A 26,312-nucleotide genomic window follows, 5' to 3' on the forward strand; every position below is an offset into this window, starting at 1 on the left:
TGCTCTCTCAGCCTCTCCTGCTATAAATTTAGGATAAAAGAATAGGTTCTGGTCAAACGAAACAGCGCATTTATCAGGAAACAGAAACCATGTGCAGTGCTAGAGGGTTTCTCACAGACCAAGTTCTTCTGGACCAGCCTTGGAGATATGTCAGGAAGGGTGCAAACACCATATCCCTACCAGTCCTTCCCCAGAAAACTGATGCTAGTGTGGGAAGACTGAGTAGTTCTTCTCTAGCCATAGAAATTGGTGTGTCCAGCCTGTCCCCAGCTGGTGTGTGGGGAGAAAAGAGCTGCTGAGATGAGCTGGGGTGGCTTCAGGGCCCTGGTGAGGGTGAGGATGTGACGTTTCCCTCTCCTTGCAATGCTGGGGCTGCCCTCTGTGGCTGAGGTGAAGGAGAAGATCTACGCCAGAGACCATCTCTGCAGGGAAAGCTTGAGAATGAGGGGTTAAGGGGCACTGGCTGGGGTTGGCATTGCATGTGGGACCCAGCAGCTCCCCTAAATGACTCACTCGCCTTAATCAAATGCCTTTTTCTGCAAATGAAAGGGCACCACGTGCTGCCCAGCCACCTGCAGGGCTGCCGATGCTCCCCAAGCGTCACCCCACGTCGTGTGGCCCTTCCCAGCTCTCCTGCTCTCCACTCACTCCAGTCTCTCGGCTCAGGCTGGTGGAAACTAGAGGCCAGCATTTACCAGAGAGACATCCCTAAAATTGAGATCAAACTGCTGTAACCCACTCCTTAAAAAGAACCACTTTGAAGGCTGGCTGGCTGCCCTTTCCCCCCACAAACAATTTGCAGAAGTTTTCAGATGGATGGGCTGGAGAGAGCTGCTTGGTTAGGAACCCTTTAGCACTTCCTCTGCAACACAGGGTTTTCTAGCCCAAGCAGGTTCCCTGTCATCTGATTTTGAGTGTAGATTTTTCATTTACGATGATTCTCAGTGGCGGAGCCAGCTAAAGGTCACCAGCAGCTTTGGAGATGAAGGTGCAAGCTGGGAGTTTCCACTCCTTCAGCTCCCCTGCCTCTGGGCTCTGCGTCTCCTCTAATTAGTTGTGTCCTTCCTTCTGCTCCTATCATGCTGGGTTCCCCTGGAAAACACTGAGGGTAAATAAGGCGACAAGCTCTTTGCCTCACCTGCAGCCTTGTCCTCCTTTCCCTGCTCTCGGCGTTACCTTTGCTTCTATCGAGCTCCATCCTTTGACCCCGGAGCGCGGTGGCTGTTGTGATGCCGCGGTGCCAGGTCCGTGGCAGAGATGCTGATGGTGCTCACCCCTCGTTCTTCCAGCTGCTGAACCCCTTCTCCTCCCCAGTCTAGGGAGGACAGTGCTGACCGGCTGCTCTGAAGCTCCAAGATTTGCTGCCTGTGGGCTCAGAGGGATGATGCCGCCTCGCCGAGAGCCCCCGGTGCCCCTTGCGGTGCCGATGTGACCGAGCAGAACTGCAACACCGAGCCTGGCAGGACGAGAGCAGCAGCTCTTGGTCCCCGTGTCGGGGTCTGCTGCCCGAAGATGAGCGATGGTGGGTGGATCTCGCTCAGCCCCACTGAGTTTGCCCAGCTGCAGCAGTACACGGACTGTGAGTACCCTGCACGCGCCCCGGGGCGGGGAGAGGGGGTTGACAAGTCATAGAATCATGGAGCAGTTTGGGGTGGAAGGGATCTGAAAGCCCATCCAGTCCCATACCCTGCCATGAGCAGGGACACCTCCCACTAGATCAGGGGCTCCAAGCCCCATCCAACCTGGCCTTGAACATCTCCAGGGAGAGGACATCAACAACTTCATCCTAAGATCCCATCTCAGTCTCCCCTCTTTCAGCTGAAAACCATTCCCCTGGTCCCATCCCTGCCCTCCCTGATCCAGAGCCCCTCCCCAGCTTTCCTGGAGCCCCTTTCAGCGCTGGAAGCTGCTCTAAGTTCTTCCCAGAGGCTTCTCTTCTCCAGGCTGAACAACCCCAATTCTCTCAGCTTGTCCCCATAGCAGAGGTTCTCCAGCCCTCAGGTCATCTCCGTGACCTCCTCTGGACTCTCTCCATCAGCTCCATGCCCTTCCTAGTCCTGTTGATCTGTGCCGGGCCGGTGACCCACATGTCCTCGGTGTCCTCCTGGAGAACCATATGACTTCTTAGGTTTGGGATGGGGAGGTTCCTGACCCCCAGCACTGCCTGGTGGGGCACAGCAGAGGAGTTCTCATGCCTGCACGCTTGGGAGGATTCAGCTGAGCTCCAGCCCCCCCTGCTTTGGGGGATGCACGCATGAGCTCGGCTCAGTCCCTCCGGAGGCGGCCGTCTCCCACGTTCGTTAGTGAAGTGAAATGCCAGCGAGGAAAGCAGGCTGGCTTTTCCTAAACACGCGGCGCTGCTTCACAGCTCGCCTTGGGGTTGCCAATTTTACTCAGCACTTTTGCAGAGCAGCCTTCTCCTGCAGCTCCTGCTGAGGAGAGGAGGTTGGCTGCGGTGCCTGGGGGTCCCAGGGCTGCGGGTGAGGGGCATGGGCAAAGCCCAGGGCTCCAAAACCAGGTCCTCGAGGTCCTGCCTGCTGGAGAAACCAGGTCCTCGAGGTCCTGCCTGCTGGAGTAATCAGGTCCTTGAGGTCCTGCCTGCTGGAGAAACCAGGTCCTTGAGGTCGTGCCCGCTGTAGAGCTGGCATGCAGGTATGCTTGTTGGTGTGGCTGATGGAGAAGCGGTGCTGCTGTGACCACCAGTTCTGCTCTGTGACCACCTGTCCTGCCCCAAGCACCCCAGACAGTCGTTGTCCAGTGCCATTAGGGCACTAATCTGCTACCAGAGGGACAGCAGAGGGCTGGGGACAGCAGGAGCCTGCGCCTTCACCCCTCAGAGAGAGGTTTTCACAGTTAACAGAGCTGGAGCATCCAAGAGCCTTTTAAATTCATCCCCAGCCATCTCTGCCTGAAGGTGAGGGCTTGATGTTCGCTAGCCTTGATCTTTTTTTTTTTTTTCCGGCTTTCCCTTATTTCTCAGTTTTGGAAGGACCAGTGTCCCTCCAGCCTCTCCAGCACGGAGGACACCCAGCCAGGAGAGCTTCTGGGCCACTTACTGTTTGTGTGGAGATTTGCACGGAGCAATACCCTTCTCGTTCTCCATCCTGCCACCTCCTGGAGATGCCAACAGGCAGCCCAGAGTAGTCTGCAGGGATGCCAGGGGGTGCTGGGAGGCACCCAAAGCCCCTGTGGCGGTGCCAGGACAGGGCACTGCAGCCAGCCGGGAGCAGCAAGAGTATCCCAACTGTGTGTGGGACAGGGCCAGGGTTTGTTCTCAGCGTCACCCTCGGAGAACCCAGGACTGGGGAGTGCTCTGGGCTTTCCTTGCCCAGCACCGTGGCTTCACTCTGGTTCTGAACTCATTTTTAAATAGATTGGAGGAAGAGAACCCATCCCTGCTGGGCAGCTTTATGTGTATGTCCTGCCAGCACATCGTCCCCCTCCAAAGCAGGAGGAAAGCAGGCACAGGTGACCCCTTCCCAGGCATGGAGGAGTCCAGAAATTGTGTATCCAGCAGATAAACTCATCTCCAGCACAGCAGGAGCTGTGTTCTAGGGCAAAGGGGTTTCCATGGTGCCAAGCTCAGTGCAAAACCTTTGCCTCCCCAGACTCCACCAAGAAGCTCAAGGATGTGCTGGAGGAGTTCCAGGGGGACGGTGTCCTCTCGAGGTACAACCCTGAACAGGTATGACCGTGTCCTTTCTGGCCTTTTCCCAGGCTGTTTCCAGCTCCCGGTCCCTTTTCTCCTCAGCCCAGCTCCTGCAGCCGGGACAGGGCAGGTCTGTCTGTCTGTCCATCCCCTGGCTCCCCACGGCCGTGCTCCCAGGACTGGGAAAGATGCTCCCATAGAGGAGGAGCCGCATCTCACCCCAACCATCCTGGGGACCAGGGTTGCCATGCAACCACTCCATCCCATCCCCATCCCCATCCCCATCCCCATCCCCATCCCCATCCCCATCCCATCCCATCCCATCCCATCCCATCCCATCCCATCCCACCCGTGCTGGCTGCAGGCTCCCGTTAGAGCATCTTGGGGCATCTTCTTAACCAGGCAGCAGTCAGGAGGGATTTACCCTCTCTTAGCAAAGCAAACGATTTTGCCGTTGCCGCGGTGGGGGCAGGAGAAGACCCTGTGCCTTCTCGCTTTCACCTGGGGAAGGCTGAGCTTATTTTTTTTCTACGCGGTGCTTTTAGAGAGACCTATTAGTGTGCCAGCAGGACAGAGCCTTTCACAGGCCGTAATCACTAGAAATGAGGCAAAATGTGAAAAATCAGTGGGCTGACTGCAGCAAGGAGGGGCAGCAAAACTACCCAGCTATTCAAGTGCCCCGCAGGACCCTCGCTCCGGCTGCAAAATCCATCGGGAAGGCAGCATCCCAATGTGCTGGGGATGCCCAGCAGGGAAGGTGGGGGTGAGGAGCCCCCAGGGCTGGGGGTGGGTGGGCTTGGAGGGTCATGGTGCTCTGTGCCCTGCCCAGGGGGAGTGGGAGGCTTTGGGGCACAGCTCGCTACACCCCTCTGCCTCCTTTGACTGTGCCAGAAGGTCCAGATTCAGTTTTGGGGAGGGCTCTGCAGCCCCAGTGCAGGGAGGGGCAGGGCATGGACCCCCCCAAGCCCACCACCAGCTCTGAACCCCCATGGTGTGTCCGGGGCACCTCGTAGAGTCACAGAATGGTTTGGGATGGAAAGGACCTCAAAGCCCATCCAGTGCCACCCCTGCCCTGGGCAGGGACACCTCCCACTGGATCAGGGGCTCCAAGCCCCATGCAACCTGGCCTGGAACCCCTCCAGGGATGGGGCAGCCACCCCTGCTCTGGGCAGCCTGGGCCAGGGCCTCCCCGCCCTCATGGTGAAGAATTTCTTCCTAATGTCTAGTCTAAATCTTCCCCCTTCCAATTTAAAGCCACCCCTCCTCATCCTGTCACTCCAAGCCCTTGGAAAAGCCCCTCTCCAGCTTTCCTGGAGCCCCTTTCAGCCCTGGAAGCTGCTCTAAGGTCTCCCCTCAGCCTTGTCTTCTCCAGGCTGAACAATCCCAGCTCTCTCAGCCTGTTCCCGTAGCAGAGGTGCTCCAGCTCTCACATCATCTCCATGGCCTCCTCTGGACTCACTGCAACAGTTCTGCCTCCTTGTGTTGGGGATTCCAGAGCTGGACGCAGCCTCCCGGTGGGGTCTCACGGAGCAGAGGGGCAGAATCCCATCCCTCTCCCTGCTGGCCGCACTGATTTGGATGCAGCCCAGGAAATGTTTGGCTTTCTGGGATGCAACCACCTCCATCCTCTTCCTCTGTCCCCTCCCCAGCCCATCGACTACGAGGGCTTTCGCCTCTTCATGAAGACCTACCTGGAGGTGGACGTGCCCGAGGAGCTTTGCCAACACCTCTTCACCTCCTTCAAGAGGAAGATCTGCCAAGCGTCCCCCGAACCCCAGCACCAGAGCCCCAGCGCCTCGCAGCTCGGCACCCGCGGTGAGCCAGCCGGCACGGCGTGGTGGCATCTTGGGCTTGCTCCCGTGCTGCCCCAGGGGACAAAAGTTGTGGGGTGGCATTGGGGTCATCAGACGGATGGATTCTTAGGGCCCCTGCGCTGCTCCAGGCGGGGAAAGGACTTACCCTTGGGCTGGGGACCAAGTGGGCTCTGTTGCACTGATTCCTCCCTTTCCTCCATGCATTCAGAACCCAAGTCACTCGATGCCGGCGTCTCCATCCAGAGCGAGGTGGCCTGCGCCCCTGTCACAGGTAGTGGCGTGGGCGGCGTCTGAGCACGCAGCTGCACCCAGAACAAGGGGTTTGCGCTGGGCCACCAGCTTCTGCCTCCCCGAGCCCTTCCCAAGGGGATTCGCAGTGTGTGGAGACAGTGGTCAATAGGACTATGAATTGCAGAAGGAAATGGAGAAGCCTCCCCGGGTGCTCAGCTGCTGCACTGGGGCTCCGGAGTGGCTATGCCAGTGGTGGAGGACCATGTCATCCCCACCTCGTCTTGAGCACCATGATCATAGAATCACTAGGTTGGAAAAGACCTCTTAGATCATTGAGTCCAACCATTCCTATCTGCCACTAAACGAGATTCCTGAGCACCTCGTCCACCCATCTTTTAAACCCCTCCAGGGATGGTGACTCCAACCCCTCCCTGGGCAACCTCCGCCAGGGCCCACAGGCATCTGTCTGCTTTGCAGGGATCAATGGGAAAACGCTACGAAATGCCCTGGGACGTCACCCTCCTGAGCCCAAGAGCTGCCACAGCAACGCGGCTGAGCTGCAGCCGGCATCCCTCACGCCGGCATCGATCCCCAGCGCCTCCCCCAGCTGCTCCAGGTCATCCTCTCAGAAATCCACCACCGGCACCCCTTCTGCTCACAACTCCTCGGGCTCTTCAAAGGTCTCTGTGCTCAGTCCTCAGTCGCCAGGTGAGCTTGGCTGGGGCTCCATGGGGGACATGGGTGGTTCTGGGCCCCTCACCACAAGAAGGATGTTGAGGCTCTGGAGCGAGTCCAGAGAAGAGCAACAAAGCTGGTGAGGGGGCTGGAGAACAGGCCTTATGAGGAACGGCTGAGAGAGCTGGGGGTGTTTAGCCTGGAGAAGAGGAGGCTGAGGGGAGACCTCATTGCTCTCTCCAACTCCCTGAGAGGAGGTTGTGGAGAGGAGGGAGCTGGGCTCTTCTCCCAAGGGACAGGGGACAGGACGAGAGGGAATGGCCTCAAGCTCCACCAGGGGAGGTTCAGGCTGGATATTAGGAAAAAATATTTCACGGAAAGGGTGATTGGTCCCTGTCAGAGGCTGCCCAGGGAGGGGCTTGAGTCACCTTCCCTGGAGGGGTTTAAGGGATGGGTGGATGAGGTGCTGAGGGACATGGGTTAGTGATTGATGGGAATGATTGGACTCCATGATCCGGTGGGTCTTTTCCAACCTGGTGATTCTATGAAAAGCTTTCTGAAGGCGGGGAGCCCCACTTTGCCTCGGCAGCGTGGCTGATCAGGTCCCCAGCGTGGTGCTGGTGACCTTCCAAAGTCAGCAGGTTCCTGGTGTTTTGATACCTTTGCTTTGCAAACTTAAGCTGTTGATCCTGTCCCGCGGTGCCTACACCAGACAATGTCTTAATTACCTGGCAGCAGCTCGTAGCGCGGGGGGCTCGGAGCGGGGCTCGGAGCAGTGACTCACGGCTGCCTCCAGCCCAGCTCCTGCCAGGCACCGAGGCCGGGAGCGCTGGGAAGGGCTCTGCCAGGAGCAACCATCTGCTGAAGCTGCTGTCGGTGCCGGCAGCCGTAAGCGTGGGCTGTCCTGGCGCGCTGGCGAATGGTCCCACCGCCAGCCGAGCTTCTCGTTCCTTCTGGCTGGCTGCTTGTCCCCAGCAGGGCACATGCCCTGGGCTCCCACCACTCATCCTGCCTGAGGTGTGAGGCGTGAGCTGCCCCAGGGACCAGCTGGTGGTGTTTAGCCCTGCTCCTTCTCGTGCCCGCAGGCACGAGGAATGTGGAGAAGAGGTTGCCCTTCAGCCTGCGCAAGAGCCACGGCTCCCAGAAAGCCGCCCCGCCACCACCCCTGGCCCCAGCCGTCCACCTGAAGGACATCGTCTGCTACCTGTCCCTGCTGGAGAGGGGACGAGCAGAGGACAAGCTGGAGTGTAAGTGGGACCTGGGATGCGGGGAGCGGGGAGCTGGGGTGGGGGGTTACTCAAGGAACGGCACGGGGATGGATGTCCCTGCTCAATTTTTCATGCTGAAACATTAAAACCACTTAAGAAAACTGCTCGGCATCGCCCCTCTGCTCCCGTATCCGACAGAGGGGCAGCCGGGACAGCCGTGGGCTTGCTCTGATACCCCACAGCCTGGTACGGGCTCAGATCTCATCTCGCCTGGGCTGAGCCACACTCAGCTCCCATCCTGCAGCTCCAGCACCGGGCACTGGCTGCTCCGGCTGCCCCAGGCTGGACTCTAACCGGCAGCCGGCTTCTCTCTCTTCTCCCCCTCTCTCTTCTCCCCCTCTCTCTTCTCCCCCTCTCTCTTCTCCCCCTCTCTCTTCTCCCCCTCTCTCTTCTCCCCCTCTCTCTTCTCCCCCTCTCTCTTCTCCCCCTCTCTCTTCTCCCCCTCTCTCTTCTCCCCCTCTCTCTTCTCCCCCTCTCTCTTCTCCCCCTCTCTCTTCTCCCCCTCTCTCTTCTCCCCCTCTCTCTTCTCCCCCTCTCTCTTCTCCCCCTCTCTCTTCTCCCCCTCTCTCTTCTCCCCCTCTCTCTTCTCCTCCTCTCTCTTCTCCTCTCTCTTCTCCCCCCAGTTATGTTTCGCCTCTACGACACAGATGGGAACGGCCTCCTGGACAGCTCGGTAAGTCTTGGATGGAGAGAAAGCCAGGGCTGCTCAGGGGACTGGAGACACATTTTTGATAGGAATGGTTGGACTCCATGATCCGGTGGGTCTTTTCCAACCTGAGGATTCTGTGATTCACACAAGGCAGTGTTGGGATGCCAGCTGCCCCGGGAAGGTGCTCTGAGCTCCCCAGGGCTCTGGGAAATGGGAAGGAGGAAGGCAGGGCCAGACCGTGGGGCTGGGGGATGCACTCCAGCATCCAGCAGCAGCTCCAGAAAAAATCCACCTTCTGGTGATTGTAGCTCTACATCAGGTCACAGTGTCCCAGGAAAGGAAAATCCATGCACGCCCCCCTGCCATGCAGTGTTTTCTCTTTGTCCTTATTGACCCTTAGCAAATAAATATCTGTTTTATCAGAGGAGTTTTTCTGAGGGGAAGCCCAGTGCTGATTTTCTGGCAGGTTTTCAGAGGAGAAAGCAGCAAGAGGAGGGGTTTAAGGGACGGGTGGACGAGGTGCTGAGGGACATGGTTTAGTGTTTGATAGGAATGGTTGGACTCGATGATCCGGTGGGTCTCTTCCAACCTGGTGATTCTATGATTCTATGATTCTAAGAAGTGGGAGGTCCCTGCCCCACTGTGTGGGCTGGGGTCCAGGGCAGCCCTGGGTGTGGTGGGATGTAGACCTCCTACGTCCCCGGTGAGGCTGGACACGCCACTTGTGCCCTAAAAGCTGGTTGCGGTCGTTTTTCTGTGTTCAGGAGTTGGATCGTATCATCAACCAGATGGTGCACGTGGCCGAGTACCTGGAGTGGGACTCCACTGAGCTGAAACCCGTGAGTGCCGGGGCTGGGGCCACCACGGGAGCTCTCGGCAGCAGCCGTGTCACCACCGCTTCTCCCTCCTCCAGATCTTGAAGGCGATGATGGAAGAGATTGACTACGACCACGACGGGACGGTGACGCTGGAGGAGTGGATCCGGGGTGGCATGACCACCATCCCCTTGCTGGTCTTGCTGGGGATGGAGACGGTGAGCGCGAGTACGGGGACCTGTTTTGGCTGCATCCAACCACCCTGCCCGCTCCTGAGGAAATCCGAGGGCTGGGTGGCGATGGAAGGTGTGCAGGGACCACGGGAGGGCACCCTACCCCCAGCAACACGCCGCAGACTGTCTGGCACCGCACAGCCCCGAGCTGTTCCCTGCAGACACCGTCACCTGCCTCTGCGTTCAGTTCTGAGCCCCTCACCACAAGAAGAGGAGTCCCCTTCCCTGGAGGGGCTTAAGGGACGGGTGGACGAGGGGCTGAGGGACGTGGGTTAGTGATTGATGGGAATGGTTGGACTCGATGATCCAATGGGTCTTTTCCAACCTGGCGATTCTATGATTCTGTGACTCAGATCTTTACAAACTGAGTTTTCAGCCGCAATTGTTACCAGCTGCTGTGCCCAAGCAGGCTGGACTCGCTCCTTGAGGTCTTGGCACGCTCCAGTTTGAGGAATATTTAATCAAAAAATGAGCACCTGAAATGCCAGCTCCTCTCCTGGGGTGGGCTTCAAAGAGCAGGAGTGGGGTGGTTTGGGACCCAGCCCCTTACTTCCCTGTGTTGTTTTTTCCTCCTTTTGGGCTTCATAGAATCATGGAGTGGTTTGGGTCGGAAGGGACCTCAAATTCCATCCAGTCCCACCCCTGCCCTGGGCAGGGACACCTCCCACTGGATCAGGGGCTCCAAGCCCCATCCAACCTGGCCTTGAACCCCTCCAGGGATGGGGCAGCCACCCCTGCTCTGGGCAACCTGGGCCAGGGCCTCCCCACCCTCAGAGGAAAACATTTCTCCCTAAGATCTCATCTCAATCTCCCCTCTTTCAGCTGAAGACCATTCCCCCCTTGTCCTATCCCTGCCCTCCCTGATCAAGAGACACTTTCCCGTAGCCCCTTTCAGGACTAGAAGCTGCTCTAAGGTCTCCCCGCAGCCTTCTCTTCTCCAGGCTGCACAACCCCAACTCTCTCAGCCTGGCCTCATAGCAGAGGTTCTCCAGCCCTCAGATCATCTCTGTGGCCTCCTCTGGACCCATTCCAACAGCTCCATATCCTTCATTTCATGATGGTGCATCACCTGGTGCCCACCCTGCTGCTTACTTCCCACGCAGAGGCAGGGGGTAGGTTCCTTCCAGCAGGAATGTTCAAGAAAACAGGGAATTCTAAGTGGCTCCTGCAAAGCTCGGGTACCTGGAGCCAGATTTGCTTTAGTCACCCTGTGGTGCTGGTGGCCCCAGACATGCAGTCCCCTCCTTGCCATCAGCCACCGGCAGAGCATCCCCACGGCTGAGCTGCCCCGAGGGTCTGCGCGGAGCCAGCGCTCGGTGCCAGGGGCTGCACATACCCTGGCAACAAGGGGGGGGACGCAGAGGGAGGAGGGATGCTTGAAGAACACCTGGGAGTGACCACCCCAGCCATCCTTTCTCCTGCCCTGCAGAACGTGAAGGACGACGGGCAGCACGCGTGGAGGCTGAAGCACTTCAAGAAACCTGCCTACTGCAACTTCTGCCGCACCATGCTGCTGGGCGTCCGCAAGCAGGGCCTCTGCTGCTCCTGTGAGTCTGAATCATGGGCCCTTGCCCAGCAGCTCCCACCCTCTCCCAGTGCCCCAGCGAGGGGGGACACTGGTCCGGGTCGATTCCCATCTCTGCGGGTGCCGAGGGTGAGCAAGGAGGGGGCAGCGCCCGTGCCAGGGGGTGATGCTCACCACCTTCTCTCCCACCAGTCTGCAAGTACACTGTCCACGAGAGATGTGTGTCCAAGGACATCGCCTCCTGCATCAGTACCTATGTGAAATCCAAGAGGAACACGAGCGTGAGTAGGCGGCTGCCGCGGTTCTGAGCCAGCACGTCTCCCACAGAGCCCTCCCAGAGGTGGCACCTCCGGCAGCAGCAGCCTCCTCGCTCTCCTGTTGTTCTCCCATGGTTTTTTCTCTTGGGATTTGCCTGTTGTGTCCTGGGCAGCATCTTTTAGGCACTCCTAGCATCCAGAGCCTGGTGGGATGGGGCTCGTCTGCATCCCCAGGACCCTCAGCCCTGAGGTTTGCTGCAGCTCGGGGTGGGCAGTGGTGTCCTCAAAGTGCTGCACAGAGCACTGGGGAGGGAAGGCAGCGGTGCCAGGGGCTGGTTTGGAGCAGTCAGCATCCCTTGCGTGACAAGCTCCACTCCGACATCACGGTGCAGCCCTTAATGGAGAGGGGACCCCCATGGGGCAGGGGGTGCTGCGCCTGCAGTGCCCGCCCCGTGCCTTGCAGGTGATGCAGCACACCTGGATCGAGGGCAACTCCCCCGTCAAGTGCGACCGGTGCCACAAGAGCATCAAGTGCTACCAGGGCATCACTGGCCTCCACTGCGTCTGGTGTCAAGTCACTGTGAGTAGACGGGTCACAGAATCATAGAATAACCAGGTTGGAAAAGACCCACCGGATCATCGAGTCCAACCATTCCCATCAATCACTAACCCGTATCCCTCAGAGCCTCGTCCACCCGTCCCTTAAACCCCTTCAGGGAAGGGGACTCAACCCCCTCCCTGGGCAGCCTCGGACAGGGACCAATGACCCTTTCTGTGAAAAATTTTTTTCCTAATGTTCAGCCTGACCCTCCCCTGGTGGAGCTTGAGGCCATTCCCTCTCGTCCTGTCCCCTGTCACCTGGGAGAAGAGCCCAGCTCCCTCCTCTCCACAACCTCCTTTCAGGGAGTTGGAGAGAGCAATGAGGTCTCCCCTCAGCCTCCTCTTCTCCAGGCTAAACACCCCCAGCTCTCTCAGCCGCTCCTCACAAGGCCTGTTCTCCAGCCCCCTCACCAGCTTCGTTGCTCTTCTCTGGACTCGCTCCAGAGCCTCAACATCCTTCTTGTGGTGAGGGGCCAGAACTGAACACAGGATTCGAGGAGCGGTCTCACCAGTGCCGAGTCCAGAGGGAGAAGAACCTCCCTGGACCTGCTGGTCACGCTGTTTCTGATCCAAGCCAAGATGCCATTGGCCTTCTTGGCCACCTGGGCCCCTGCTGGCTCATGTTCAGTCACTGTCAACCAACACCCCCAGGTCCTTCTCCTCCAGGCAGTTTCCAGCCAGACTTCTCCTAGTCTGGAGCTGCTCAGGGTTGTTGTGCCCCAAGTGCAGGACCTGGCATTTGGCCTTGTTGAACCTCCTGCCATTGGTCTCAGCCCAGCGGTCCAGCCTGTTCAGATCCCTTTGGAGCCTCCCTGCCCTCCAGCAGATCCCCGCTTCCACCCAGCTTAGTGTTGTCTGCAAACTTGCTCAGGGTGCACTCGATGCCTTCATCCAGGTCATTGATAAAGACATTGAACAGGGCTGGACCCAGCCCTGAGCCCTGGGGACTGCGATTGGAACTGGGTCTTGCGGGGCAGGGTTCACCCTGCGCCGTGGGGCAGGAGAGGCTTACAGGTGTCCCCTGCCTAAGGTCCCTCCTTCCCACCTCCTCCAGCTCCACAACAAATGTGCCTCCCACGTGAAGCCGGAGTGCGATGGGGGCCCCCTGCGGGACCACATCTTGCTGCCTTCCTACATCTGCCCCGTTGTCCTGGTAAGTGCCCTGGTCAGGGACCTGTCTGGGCATCACCACGGCCAACCTTGCTTCCACCGGTTCGCGGGGCAGCGTGTGCATCCGTGCCTCTGTTCCCCAAAGGACAGGCAGTCCCACTGCCGGAGATCCCAGAGCGACTCCCCTGCCAGCACCAGCCCTGAGGACAACCAGGGCTTCAAGTTCAACTCCACCACGGTGGACGGGCAAGGGCTGCAGGTAGGTTCCTGTGCTGGGCTACCGGGGAGCCCCGCAGCGGCCGGGCATCCGCAACGACCCTTTCTGCCCTCCAGATCAGCCCCCGGCCCGGGACGCATCCGCTCCTGGTGCTTGTGAACCCCAAGAGTGGAGGAAGACAAGGGGAGCGGTAGGTGGGGACCGGCATCCCGCTGGGGTCAGGGGCTGCTGGTCCCTGTCTCATCACCTTTCTCGGCAGCGGGGTCACCTCCGCAGCACCTCTCACTCCTCCCTTTCCCTAGGGTCCTCCGGAAATTTCACTACCTGCTCAACCCACGCCAAGTGTACAACCTGGACCGCGGCGGGCCCGCGCCGGGGTAGGGAGACACTGCGGCTGATCCCCTGCTCCCTCCTGCCAGCCCCTGCTCCTCCACCTCACCCCTGGACCCTTCTGCCTTTCTGCAGGCTGAGCTTCTTTCGGGACACTCCGGATTTCCGCGTCCTGGCCTGTGGAGGGGACGGCACCGTGGGCTGGATCCTGGACTGCATAGGTAAGCGAGGAGCCCTCGTGTTCCTGCAGAGCATCCTCGGTGATCCCAATATTCCCTCAGCACGAGCGGTGATCCTGCCACCAGCGTCACCCCGGGGACGTCGGGCAAGAAGGGACGTGGAGAGGAGCAAGGAATGAGCCCGTTCAGCCCCAAATCTCTCTTTCCCCTTGAATTGCAGACAAGGCGAATTTGGTGAAGCACCCACCGGTGGCCGTCCTGCCCCTGGGGACAGGCAACGACCTGGCCCGCTGCCTGCGCTGGGGAGGAGGTGAGGCTGGGCGAGCGTCTCCATGGGGGTGTCCAGCCCGTGGGGACCATCCATCTGATGTGGCTGGGTGGGGGCTGTCCTGGTGTGGGAGTGCTCCGGGGCTGCATCTTGGCCCTGGCATCTCCTGATGGTGCCTCTAATGCCTTCCAAAAAAAAAAAAACCAACCACTGCTTTCTAACTTCTCCATCAGCCAGGTCCTGCCCAGCTTTTCCAGCTAGGAGAACCTGAAACCTCTGCCATGGCTGCAAGGACAAGCTGGGCGTGTTGCTGGTGCCCCAGGCTCCTCTGGGTGCTCAGCACCCACCTGCCTCCATCCCCACGTGAGTTGGCTGTGCTTGCCTTCATCCTCCTTCATCCTCCACCTTCTTTCCCTTCCAGGCTACGAAGGAGGCAACCTGATGAAGGTCCTGAAAGACATAGAGCACAGCACAGAGGTGATGCTGGACCGCTGGCAGATAGATGTCATTCCCAGCGATGGAGAAGCCAATGGAGATCCTGTCCCATCCACCATCATCAACAACTACTTTTCCATCGGGGTGGTGAGTTCCGGGGGGCAGGGACAGGTCCCCAGGGCAGCCCAGCACGTGTTTTAGCTAGAGACTGTGCCTGGATTGTGCCGTGCCCACCAGAGCCACCCAGCCACAGCAAAGCAGAGTCCCAGGAGCAGGGGCTGGGTCCTGCTGATGATCCTAGTGATGTTCCTGATGATGTTCCTCAGAGACCATGGAAGCCTTCCTAAGTGTTTGGTGAAATTCAGCATTTGAGCTTGAGTCCCCCAAGCCAGGGACTCTCCCTCCCTGCTCTTCCTTGCTCATGTTCCCAATCTCCCTCCATCTCCTGGCATTGTTTTTCTGGTTTTATTGTCATTTGTAATGCATCAACAGGCATGGAATCTCTTCCCAGCTGGGAATGTTGCAAGAGCAATTGTGCAAGTAGCTTAGATGAGGTTCAGGGAAGGTTGAGGTCCCAGAGATGGGTTGAGATCTTCTAGACAACTAATGGAAGCTTTTGCTGAGACGGCACCCTCAGCGTGAAGAATTTCTTCCTAATGTCTCATCTGAATCTCCCCTCTTCCAATTTAAAGCCATTCCTCTTGTCCTATCACTCCATGCCTTTTTACAAAGCCCCTCCCCAGCTTTCCTTGGAATAGTTGCAGTACTGGAAGCTGCTCTAAAGTCTCTTCTCCAACAACCCCAGCTCTCTCAGCCTGTCCTCACAGCAGAGGTGCTCCAGCCCTCAGATCATCTCCGTGGCCTCCTCTGGACCCATTCCAACAGTTCCATCTCCTTCTTATATTGAGGATTCGAGCAATACCGCCCCAGCGTGGGTCACCCACGTGGCAGCACTGTGGGATCTCCTACTTCCACATCAGCTCCTAGTCAGATTTCAAAGCCCCCAACCCTACCAGGGGAGCCATCAGGGTGCAGAGTTCTGGGGTGTCCCTCGAGCCTCATTGGTAGCTCTTCCTCCCTCCCTCAGCATCACCTCTGTGCAGAGCCCCTGTGATGAGGGAAGGAGGAGGCCAAGTGCGCTAATTAGGTCTTGCCTAATGAGCCTGTTGAAGGCTCAGCCTGGCTGAGGGCACCTCCATCGCCACGGGGGCTGGTGACAGGGAGGAAGAGCTGAACCCCCTTATCCCAGCATGTTCTGCTTCCATGGCGGACTTCTCTGTCTCCTCTCCCCACAGGATGCCTCCATCGCCCACCGCTTCCACGTCATGCGAGAAAAGCACCCCGAGAAATTCAACAGCAGGTAAGGGCTGCCTGGGGTCCCCCTGTCCCAGCTGGGGACACGCCAGGTGGGGGCAAAAACCTGGGCACGGAGTGGGGCTGGGCTGCTCCTTCAGCCCCAGGCAGCATGGCAAGCTGCTCGAACTTGGCCCCGCACCCGATTACGTTCATTCATGCTTTATAATTAGCGATGAATTCCAGGACCAGCAGGAGCAAGCCGGGCGGGCAGCAGGTTGCAGCTCGCTCCCGCTGTGCTCGGAAGGTGTGGAAACAGCAGCAAGAGGCGTCCGGCCCCATCCCTGTGTGCAGAAATGCCTGTTAGGAAAACCTCAAACGAACCAAAGCATCTTCCTCTGCTCTGAAATTCAGCTTTTCCTTGAAGCTCTGTGCAGCAGTGGATGCAGGAGATGAGCAGTGCTCAAGGGATACCTGGGAGGGTACAAGGCAGGCGCTGAGGTAGGGGACATCCCCTCCGGGGTGTCCCCCAGGGGACCTGTTGAGAGGTAACAGCCCATGCTGAGAGCTGCTGAGAGCTGGTGGAGGCCCCCCTGTCCCATGCCAAGGGAGCACCCAGCACCTCCAGCCTGGTAGGGTGTTGGAACCAGGTCCACCTGAGCCACCTGTCCCCCCTCGATGGCTCCTGTCCCCATCACAACAGCTCCAGAAAGGCTCTGCCGGCCCATCCGGCTGCGCAGCTTGTGAGTGGGACGTTGATGCCACTCCCCAGTGGGACGCTAACGCGCCTCTGTGCCCCAGGATGAAGAACAAGCTGTGGTACTTCGAGTTTGGGACGTCGGAGACCTTCGCAGCCACCTGCAAGAAGCTCCACGACTACATCGAGGTGGAGGTGGGTTTGCTGGGCTGCTCCCTGGCACCAGCCCCAGCACAAAGGCTTTTGGGGAGATGTCACCCGCGGGTTCCTGGTGCTTTTGGTTGGTTGGGGAGAGGGTATCAGGGCAGCTTTGACCCCTTATGGCAGGGGAGGATGCTGTTTCTGGCAGGACCTGCTCTTCCACCACGCGGCGCTTGCTGCAGAGCCGGCCAGCTGCGGGCTGAAGAATAGCCCTGTATTTTCCCCCCCTTTCCAGCTGTATTCCAGAGCGTGCTTGGAATATTCTCTCTGTAAACTCTGCTTCTGCTCCCAGCCCTCGTTGGATGACATGGAAACAGCCTTTAATTACAGCGGGGAGGAGGGCGCACGGTTGCTAAGAGCGCTTGTCAGTTCTCCGCTCGCGCTGGGGGGTTTGGGCTGCGCTTGGCTATAAACTTCCGCCTCTCCTCACCTCGGGATAAATGACCCTTTGATAATTTAGGCTTGAGGGTGAGGGAAAGAAAACGTTGCTCGCTGCAGAGGGCTGGTGCGGGTCTGAGCTGGTGGTGGGTGCAGGGCACGAGGAGCTGGTGGGTGCAGAGCACGAGGAGCTGGTGATGCAGGGGCAGAGGATCTTTGAAGCCTGTTTCTAGGCAGGGATTTTCAGCCTTTTCCAAAGCCCAAAGTCAGTAGCTACACCCTTGGCAGTGGTGGGAAAGGGCAGGAGCAGGGGGCATGGTCATCTCACCCCACTATGTCCCCAGAGCACATAAAGTCCATGTCTGTGGGGCTCGGAGCTGGTAGAGACGGTGCGAGGCGTCCCCTGCTCCTTGTGCTTCCCCACCAAGCCCGTGTTGGTACTGGTTGTGACAGGAACGTGTTAATCCTACAGTGTTTGAAGTTGAAAGCCGCAGCCTGTCCTCCCTCCAGCTCCCAGGCAACTGTCAGCCTTGCAGAGAAATGGCAGTTTTGTTTTGGAAATTGGCACTCGTTCCCCTACCGCTCCTGGAAATGAATTTGCTTTTTCACCAGCTGCAAATTTCTACTTCCAGCATCGCTGCCAGCGCGCAGTCAGCTGCCCCTGCTCAAAGAGCCCATTGTAGCTCGCTGGCAGGCTGAGAGGGAGGCTACGCGGCGAGGAATCGCTCCCTGCACGCGTGGGGGTGTGGGCAGGCGTGGGCAGCCAGGATCTTGCAGCCCCTGGGATCTTGCAGCCCCTGGGCAAGAACGGGCTCCCGCAGCATCTCTGAAAATCCCACAGCCCAAGGGAGCCAACCTGCCCCATCCCACCACGCCGGGGTTGGTAATAACCAACCTGCCCCATCCCACTACAGTGAGGTTGGTACCCACCAACCTGCCCCATCCCACCACAGTGAGGTTGGTACCCTCCAACCTGCCCCATCCCACCACGGTGAGGTTGGTACCCTCCAACCTGCCCCATCCCACCACACTGGGGTCAGTACCCTCCAATGTGCCCCATCCCACTACAGTGAGGTTGGTACCCTCCAACCTGTCACATCCCACCACGGTGAGATTGGTACCCTCCAACCTGCCCCATCCCACCACGCCAGGGTCGGTACCCTCCAACCTGCCCCATCCCACCACGCCAGGGTCGGTACCCTCCAACCTGCCCCAACCCACTATGGTGAGGTCGGTACCCACCAACCTGCCCCATCCCACCGCGGTGAGGTTGGTACCCTCCAACCTGCCCCATCCCACCTTGCTGGGGTCGGTACCCTCCAACCTGCCCCAACCCACTACAGTGAGGTCGGTACCCACCAACCTGCCCCATCCCACCACAGTGAGGTCAGTACCTGCCACCTTGCAGGCCAGGAAGGAATCTGGGAGCGATGCTTGGCTGGAAGACGTTGTCCATCCTCCAAGGAATCGAGCCCTTTTGCTCGGTACCCACTATTCAGAGAGTTAGTGTCTGTTCCTACAATTCATAATATCATTGAAATGTATTGAGGACAAAAGGATTTGCATCCTTTGCAAGCCTCGGAGAGACAGCTCTGCACTCCCAAACTAGAAGATTCCTGCCTTTTGCTTTCAGCACGAGGCTAAAAATAAGATTGCGGAACACTAAGGGAGGAAGATCAGATCTGAACATACAGGGATGTTTGTTTGGGTGTGCACCCAGCTCCACGGGGTATTTAAAATAAGCTTGAGGCAGGCTTGATTGGGAGCAGCCCTGCTGAGGAGGACTTGGGGCGCTGCTTCCAGTCCATAGGAAAAGCCACAGGGAACAGATATTTTACCTTTTACAGGGACTGTTCAGCTAGGCAGTCCTGCTGTACGACAGCGAAGCCCAGGATATAATTCCGTGTCCTGCTATGCAGTTTTCTTTCCTAAACTGACATTTTTTTAACTCTGACACCTTTTCTATCATTCCCTTCCAGCCTCGTTTCTAGCTTCCAAATTGTGCTTGAAGACAAACTAATTTGAGCTGGTTTCTGAGCAGCCAAGCTTTCAGGTTCTTTGAAGTCTGTTTGAACAAGGGGAGGTGGGGAACCACATGCTGGAGATGCTTGGATGGAGGTCACTCAGGGGCCGAGGTGGCATTGCTTCCGATTTTGGGTCGCAGCACCAAGCTCAGCGAGGTTTTATGTGCTCTCGGAGGAAATTTGCTTTTCAAAACTGTTTATCAGTCACGTAGTAAAATTCATATTGAAGCAGAGGGGAAAGCAGCACAAGGAAGGGGGTGGGGGGTGCTAGTTGAGGGTTATTTGCATCTCTGGTCACCCTGGGGCTGCCTGTGCCACCCTTGGACCAGCTGGTAGCTGCTTGGAGTGTCCTGCTCCTTCAGCCTGACGCTGCCCCTGTGCCCGGCAGTGTGATGGGACCCTGATCGACCTGAGCACCACGTCCTTGGAGGGCATCGCCGTCCTCAACATCCCCAGCATGTACGGTGGCTCCAACCTCTGGGGAGAGACCAAGAAGCAGCGCGGTTACAACCGGCTGGGCAAGAAGGCACCGGAGAAGCTGCACACCACGGTGGTCACCGATGCCAAGGAGCTCAAGTTCTGCGTGCAGGGTGAGCAGTGGGGCCGGCAGCGCTTGGGTTTGGGGGATGTTGGAGGGGGGTTAGCACAGGGAAGCTGGCAGGTGCCCATTCTGGCTGCAGCTTGGGGCATGCGGAGCTGGAGCACCAGTACCAGGGGGGTGGCTGTCATCTCACTGCCCTTTGGGGTGCCACGGTGACCCCAGCAACCACGCTGGGAAAGGAGAGAGCGGCTCTGCCCACCTGGGTATGGCCCAGTGCCGTATTTTTGGTGCTGGCGAGGTCGTGGTGACCGGAGAGGACGGGGCTCCTGCTCCCCACCTCCCGAGGGTCACGGCTTGGGGGTGCCCGGCTGGGACCCCTCTCCTGCGGGCGTGAGGCTGGGCACCCCCCGTGCCCGGTGGGGCTGGCAGGCGGCCGCTGCGGCGCTTGGGCACCCGCTGCCGCAGAGGAGGAGCCGGAAAGGGAGCCGCAGAGCTAGCACCGAGGGCTTTTGTGAGCCTCCTGCCAGGCTCCGCCGCGGCGCTGCCAGCCTGGCTGCGGGCTTCGGGGAACAAGACGGGGGCTGTGCCCCATCCAGCACCTCGCACCCGCTGCGGCTGCGGCCACCGGAGCCGGCCCCGCGGGCAGCCCCGAGCGCTGGCAGCGTTCCCCGGCGGAGAGCGGTGGGTTAGAAAGCAGCCAGCGAAATAGGCAAAGCGCCCGTGTTTTCCACCCACGGTTTGCACCCACTGCACCTCGCCAGGAGCCCGTGGACATGGGCAGCAGGGAGTGGGGCAGAGCAAAAGCCGGTTCCGAAGGTGGTGAGAGGCAGTGAGGTTCCACGGGCACATCCCTACTTGCAGGAGGGCATGGGAGGCTCCTCCCGAGGAGGTTTCTACCACGAGACCCTGAAGGGAATGAGAGTCAGAGAGAGCTGCCCCTGTGCCGGGCACCTTTGCTGGCAGCCCCGAAGGGCAGGAGGAGCTGGGAAAAGGGGCGATGCCCTGGGATTTGAGGAGATCCCCCCGCTGGGGAGGATTCTGCCGTGCATCCCAGCTCCCCGAGGGGCTGCAGCACCCCAGGACACCCAAGCTGGGATGTGTGGGGGGAAGCGTTGTCTACTGCAGTTTCATAAAATGCTCAAATAAGCCATCGAAGGGCTGGTGGGGATGCACGCTGAAGCCACACAGGACCAGGTGCCTGTTCAAACCAGGGGTGGTTTTGCTCCAGGTATTTTGGACAGCAGCGTTGCCCAACACTGCATCCAGCTGGGTGGTCTTGGGGCACAGGGGACTTGGGGACACATCCCCACGGTGCCACCATCGCCGCTGCCCCACGGAGCAGCCAGCAGGATCCCTGAGGATGGGGAAGCTGACTCAGATCCCTCTTTCTTGCAGACCTGAGCGACCACCTCCTGGAGGTGGTGGGGCTGGAGGGCGCGATGGAGATGGGGCAGATCTACACGGGGCTGAAGAGCGCTGGGAAGAGACTGGCCCAGTGCTCGTCTGTCACCATCAGGTACTCATCCCCGTCCCGTCTGAGCACCCAACTGATGGGTGAAAGCTGACATCTGTGTCACCCTGCGTTCCCTCTCTTTGTGCCTTGCAGGACCTCCAAGCTGCTGCCCATGCAGGTGGACGGGGAGCCCTGGATGCAGCCGTCGTGCACTGTGAGTCGATGGGATGGGATGGGATGGGGTGGAGCTGGAGCACAGCAGGATGGGAGTGGACAGGGAATGGAGCCCAGCAGGACAGGGTGGGCAGACGCTGAAGCACGGCAGGCAGCCTCAGCTCCCCGTGCAGCGTGGCAAAGCCTCTGGAATTGGAAGGAGGCTCCTGTGCTGGTGGAGGGGTGCAGGGAGCAGCCACCTGCGAGATGGGGACATTCATCCCTTACCAGGTGGGTGGGCACAGCAGCAGCTCTTCTAGGGGAGCTGTCGTGGGGTCCTCCACCATCCAGCAGGCAGCTTGCCTGGAGGAGAAATCCTCTGCCCATCCCAGTGCTGCCTGGATGTGATTACAGAGCTGTTCCTCCAGTGCAACAAAGCATTTAATGACCCGGGTTGGGAGCTCTGGTGCTGGGCTGCTCCCAGCTCGCTTGGGTCGCTCCTCAGGCTTGCTGGGCTGGGGAATGCCCAGAGGGGGCTCAGAGCCTGGAACCCCATTGCTGAGCTGGGTTTTTCATTTCTTTTCAGGTCAAAATTACACATAAAAGCCAAGTGCCGATGCTGCTGGCGCCCCCGCAGAAGAGCAGCTTCTGTTTCCTCAAGAGGAGAAACCGAACTCGAGATTAAGCAGCGTGCAAGGAGCCACAGCCCCGAAGCACACAGTGTCTCGGACACCCACCCACTGACTGGGGGAGTTCCCCAAATCCCTGCTCTGTGACAGGGAGAGAAAACTGCCTTCCAAGCCTGGCAGGGATGATTTGCCCTGGGAAAGTCTCGGAGGCTCCTTCCCAACCACCACAAGCATCTTCTCCAGCCGGGATGGAAGCAGTGGGCGAAGGCAGGACCCGTGCAGGGAGTGCGTTTGCTGGAGCAGCACTAAGACTGGGTTTTTTACCCCCTTTATTTAAATAACTCCTTCCCCCGCTGCCCCAGCGGGGCTGCGAATGAACGTGCTCCCAAGAAAAGGCCGAGCTTCACTTATTTATTTCTCATCCTCTTGAAGGACGTGGATGTTTCGCTGCGCTGCCTTTCTGCCCATCAACCCCTGCACATCAGAGAGGTTATTTATTTTCTTAGCCTAGAGGAGACGGTCTCTGCCGTGGCTTTGGAAAGCATTTCTAGGAGGAGTTTGAAGCAGATGCAAAGCCAGCCTTCCGTGCTGGCCCTGGGAGCCACGAGGCATGGGACAGGCTGGGGACAGACGGTGTTTTGATGTGGAAATGGCCAAAAAAAGGGATTGGGGAGGAGGGGGAGCTGCTGGGACCGCTCCGTGCCCCGGTTCTGGGCTTCGTGTTCATATTTATGTATTTATTTAGCAAACTTTTGGGGGACTTCGGGCATCACCTTCCTTTTCCGAGCCCAGGTTGGGCACCAAGACCACCTCCCTTCTCTGCTGGCTGTTCCCCTGGCTGCACCCACAGCTCCTCCTTCCCTGTGGACTTGCCTCTCTCCCAAAGCCTTCCAGCCTGCGCCAGGGGCTGGGAACCCTGGGGACAGACATCCAGGAGCTCTTCTCACTTGAAATTGTCCCCCCACTACCTTTTTACACCTCTCCTCGTGCTCCACCCGGCCGTTGCTCTCCTGGTTGCGTCCAGAGCTCTGGGATGGCTGCAGGGAGCCGGGCAGAGTGGTTGCACCTTGATTTCTGCGCAGCCAGGTCTCTCTCTGACCCACCTTGAAGCCGAGGAGCTTTTTGGCCGGCCCTGCCGCCCCCTGGTCTGTACAAGCACCCACTGCTTGCCCCCCAGCCGCTCCTTTTTTCCTTGCCCACTTGACTGCTGGAGTCCGGCTGGGGGGCACACTCAGTGGCCTCGTCCACGTGTCGCCAACCAGGTGCATGGGGACACAGAGCATGGGATGCAGCATCTCCCCAGGATGCGATGGGGACCAGAAAATGGATGAATGCACGGAGGAAGCGGGGATCTGGATGTGTGTCCCACTTCACCACCCTCCCAGGAGGCAGGAGGCAGCCGGACGAGCCCATGGAAAGGGCTGCTGGGTGCTTCTACAGGCAGCTGCTGCCTCCTGTGTGGGGCAACACTCACCTCCTCCACCAGCTTCCACTCCCAGACAGCTCTTCTGGGGCTGGTGGAGGCCCCTGTGCTGCTGGGAGCAAGCTGGGAGCGACATGTGCCCCGTGGACTTCACTGCAGGCAGGAAACCCATTGCTTGTCCCCGCTCTGCCCCTGGGATCACCCACAAGACAAGCCACCCTGCCCTCCCCCAGTGACCCCGCGCCCCCATCCCTCCTCGTGCTGCAGGTCCCCATTCAATAGCAACGCCTTGGCTGGCCCTACGCTGCTGCCATCATTATGTTTCAGAGTGAACAAGGAGCCGAAAGGGAGCTGCTCCTCACTGCCCAGGCAGTGCTGTCGTGCACCGTTCACGCTCAGCTCGGGGCTGCTCCAGGCTGTGGGGCCCTGCTGCCACGGGAGGAGGTGGCAGCGCCCCAGAGGAGCCCCAGGGTGCAGGAGGAGGCTCCAGGGAGCTACCCCAGCTCCCTCGCCCCCCGCTCTCAGCACCCAGAAGGTGAGAGCGAGCTGGGAGGCACAGAGGTCACTGCGGCTCAGCAGAACCGTGACCTGCATCCACGGGCACGCTCCACCCACGGTGCAGAAATCCACCCTCCTCCTCCTCCTCACCCGGGGCAGCTGTTAATGAGTAGCCAGGCGAAAGCGCGTGGGAGCCAGGCCAAATAAACCCTGGGACCCAGGGAGGGGCAAGCCTTGTTTCCCCAGCCTCTCCGTGACGCTTTGGGGAAGGGGAGAGAAGGAAACCTCCACCATCTCCAGAACTTTGCTGGCAGGTGGGGCGATGGGTTTGGTCTGTGGGATGACAACACACGGGATCAGCAGTGTTTATAGCAGCAGGTTTGGCTCCGTTGCCCTCGACCTGAGGTCTTATCCCAGAAAGTGCTTGTGTGGAATCGGTTTTCACCACAGCCGTGCTCCTTGCACCCGGTCACGGTTTGCTGGGCTCCGGGCAAAGAGCAGCACTCGGGTCTCGTGTTTTGCCATCGGTGGCGGAGCTGGGGGAAGGAGGTGGACGCTGCACCCACACCAGTGGCTCGTGCTGGGGTGAGGAGCTCTCCTTTGAGCTCAGAGCTAGGGGGGAGCGCAGGGCCACCACCCAGGTCCAGTGGGACAAGGACACACCAGCACTACAGAGACATCAGCTTTGAATGGTCCCTGCCACCCGTGTCCATCTGCTCCCATCATGTCAAAGCCATGCTTCAACGAGCCTCACAGCTAACGACCTCCTGAGTCCAATAGTGCAAAGTTTTCTGGCTCAGGAGGGGACCCCCAGGGGCCAGGACACCAGCCCAGCTGTCCCTGGCTCCCTGGAGGAACACATCATGCAGCTGAGGGGCACTCGAGGCTCTGAACCATCCCAATCCCCATCAATGTCTCCTAGCTCAGCCCTGTTTGTCCCCCAAAGCCCATGGGATGGACTGGAAGCCCCCAAACTTTTCCCAGTGGTGATTGTCCCATCCCTGGAGGGGTTCCAGGCCAGGTTGGCTGGGACTTGGAGCCCCTGATCCAGTGGGAGGTGTCCCTGCCCATGGCAGGGGTGGAATTCGATCATCTTTAAGATCCCTTCCAACCCGAACCGTTCCATGATTCTATGAAACATCCCCAGCCACAGATGCCAGTGCGCAAACCCCCTGCCGAGCCAGCACCGTGGTGGGGGACCCCAAAAGCCAGGAACCCCTGTTCCCATGGGAGCCCCAGCCCTGTCCTCCTGCTGTGTGCGTAGCCGTGGTTGCCTGCATGGAAATGGCATCAGTAACGTAGCGCGTGTTGCCGTGTACGCCCGGACTGCTGCGGGCTTGCCTCAAATAAAGATGGTGATGAAACTCTTGGCTGCTCCTGGGGTTCTCCGGCCAGGGTTGGGGTCTCGACCTTTGGGGATTGAAACGAGAGGTGCCCACTTTGGGGCTGAAGGGCGCTCTCAGCAGCAGCACGATGGTGCAGCGCTTGGTGAACGCTGCAACCGGCTAATTTGGGAGCCTACAACATGGTTTTTTTTCCCCTGAGCAGGCTCTAAATTTAGCAGGCACCGGTTGCCATCCCCCCTCCCAACCCTGACTCTCTGGGGGCTTCTGCTTTCCCGAGGGCACCGCTGCAGCCACCCACCCACCTGCCCCGTGGCTGCGCTCGGTCCTCAGCATCTTTGCTGAGCGGCTTCAAAACACCCAGGGGTGCTGAGCAGCCACCTTGGGGCACCGGTTGTGCCCAGCTCTGCGCTGACCCAGCTCATCCCCAGCAGGTTTTGCCACCTGCCTGCCTGTGTGTCATGGGCTAATTTTACCAGCGGTGATTTAATCCTGGTTGCCTGCACAAAACGGGGGGAAGTGAGAGCGGCAGCACCTGCAGAGCCCCCCCGGGAGCAGCTCTGGGTGCCAAGGACACCCCGTGCCCTCCGCGTGCTTCCCCTCCTCGGAACGGGGGCACCCGGTGTTCAGCCAGGACAAATGGGAGACAAGCTACCTGCCACCACCACCACCCCCCCTGTCATCCCTGGGGGATGGGGGTGGCCCTGGAGGACACTGGAAGCTCATCCATACAACTCAGCCACAGAGGAATTCCCACCATCAGCCCAGAGACAAGTCCTCTCCCAGGACATGCACAAGCTCATGACCTGAGGCTGAAGATTCCAAAGGGCTTCCTAGCCCTGGGGTATCATCCCGGCTTCCAAGCGGAGGCTCCTCTCACTCCCAAGCCAACAAGAGCGGTATTTAACTGAGCAATCCCCCTTGGTATTCCTTTCTCCTGCAAGAATTTCCCATTCTCACTCCACACTGAGGCCTCCCCATGCTCAGGTTGTCCTGTGCAAACTGCTGCACCCACCGTGAGCTGCCACTGGCAGGGCCCCATGGCAGCAGTCACCACTCTCAGTCACAGATGGGGAAACTGAGGCAGAGCAGCCCTGGGGAGGGTGCCTGGCAGCCCCTCGCCTCGCAGCGGGGCTCTATCCTGACCTCATTCCCAATCCTCTGAGCCATTCGCAACCCTGCAAAGGGCTGCATCCTCCACTTCTGCTCAGAGGGATGTGTGGCTGGGGCAGCCACAAAGCCCTTTGTGGACAAACTGTTTGGGCTGTGGCCTCCTCCAAAGAGCTTTTACAAAAAGCAAACCTGGCTTTAGGGTGCCTGCAGGGGCCAAGCTGCCAAAGCCGCCGCTCAGGAGTGGGGTAAGCCCTGGGCTTGCAGGAGAGCTGGCGTGACACCACCACTGTGTGTGACACCATCTCCTGAGA

The 26,312-nt window shown here is 59.2% G+C and overlaps 1 protein-coding gene across 1 annotated transcript; it reads left to right on the plus strand.

Moving 5' to 3' along the window:
• Window positions 1-1,323: 1,323 nt before the first annotated feature.
• On the plus strand, window positions 1,324-24,909 carry LOC138724539 (diacylglycerol kinase beta-like). Its single transcript, XM_069864601.1, has 24 exons — window positions 1,324-1,579; window positions 3,609-3,685; window positions 5,299-5,464; window positions 6,172-6,402; window positions 7,455-7,616; window positions 8,261-8,310; window positions 9,051-9,125; window positions 9,200-9,319; window positions 10,764-10,881; window positions 11,052-11,140; window positions 11,580-11,696; window positions 12,771-12,869; window positions 12,972-13,085; window positions 13,160-13,233; window positions 13,346-13,420; window positions 13,509-13,594; window positions 13,773-13,862; window positions 14,242-14,402; window positions 15,551-15,615; window positions 16,350-16,440; window positions 19,237-19,438; window positions 20,785-20,905; window positions 20,996-21,056; window positions 21,582-24,909. The coding sequence occupies exons 1-24, from the start codon at window positions 1,513-1,515 to the stop codon at window positions 21,678-21,680; spliced, it is 2,610 nt and encodes an 869-aa protein (XP_069720702.1). The 5' UTR covers window positions 1,324-1,512; the 3' UTR covers window positions 21,681-24,909.
• Window positions 24,910-26,312: the final 1,403 nt, after the last annotated feature.

Source organism: Phaenicophaeus curvirostris, chromosome 10 (genome assembly GCF_032191515.1).
Source record: "Phaenicophaeus curvirostris isolate KB17595 chromosome 10, BPBGC_Pcur_1.0, whole genome shotgun sequence".
Taxonomy (NCBI): domain Eukaryota; kingdom Metazoa; phylum Chordata; class Aves; order Cuculiformes; family Cuculidae; genus Phaenicophaeus; species Phaenicophaeus curvirostris.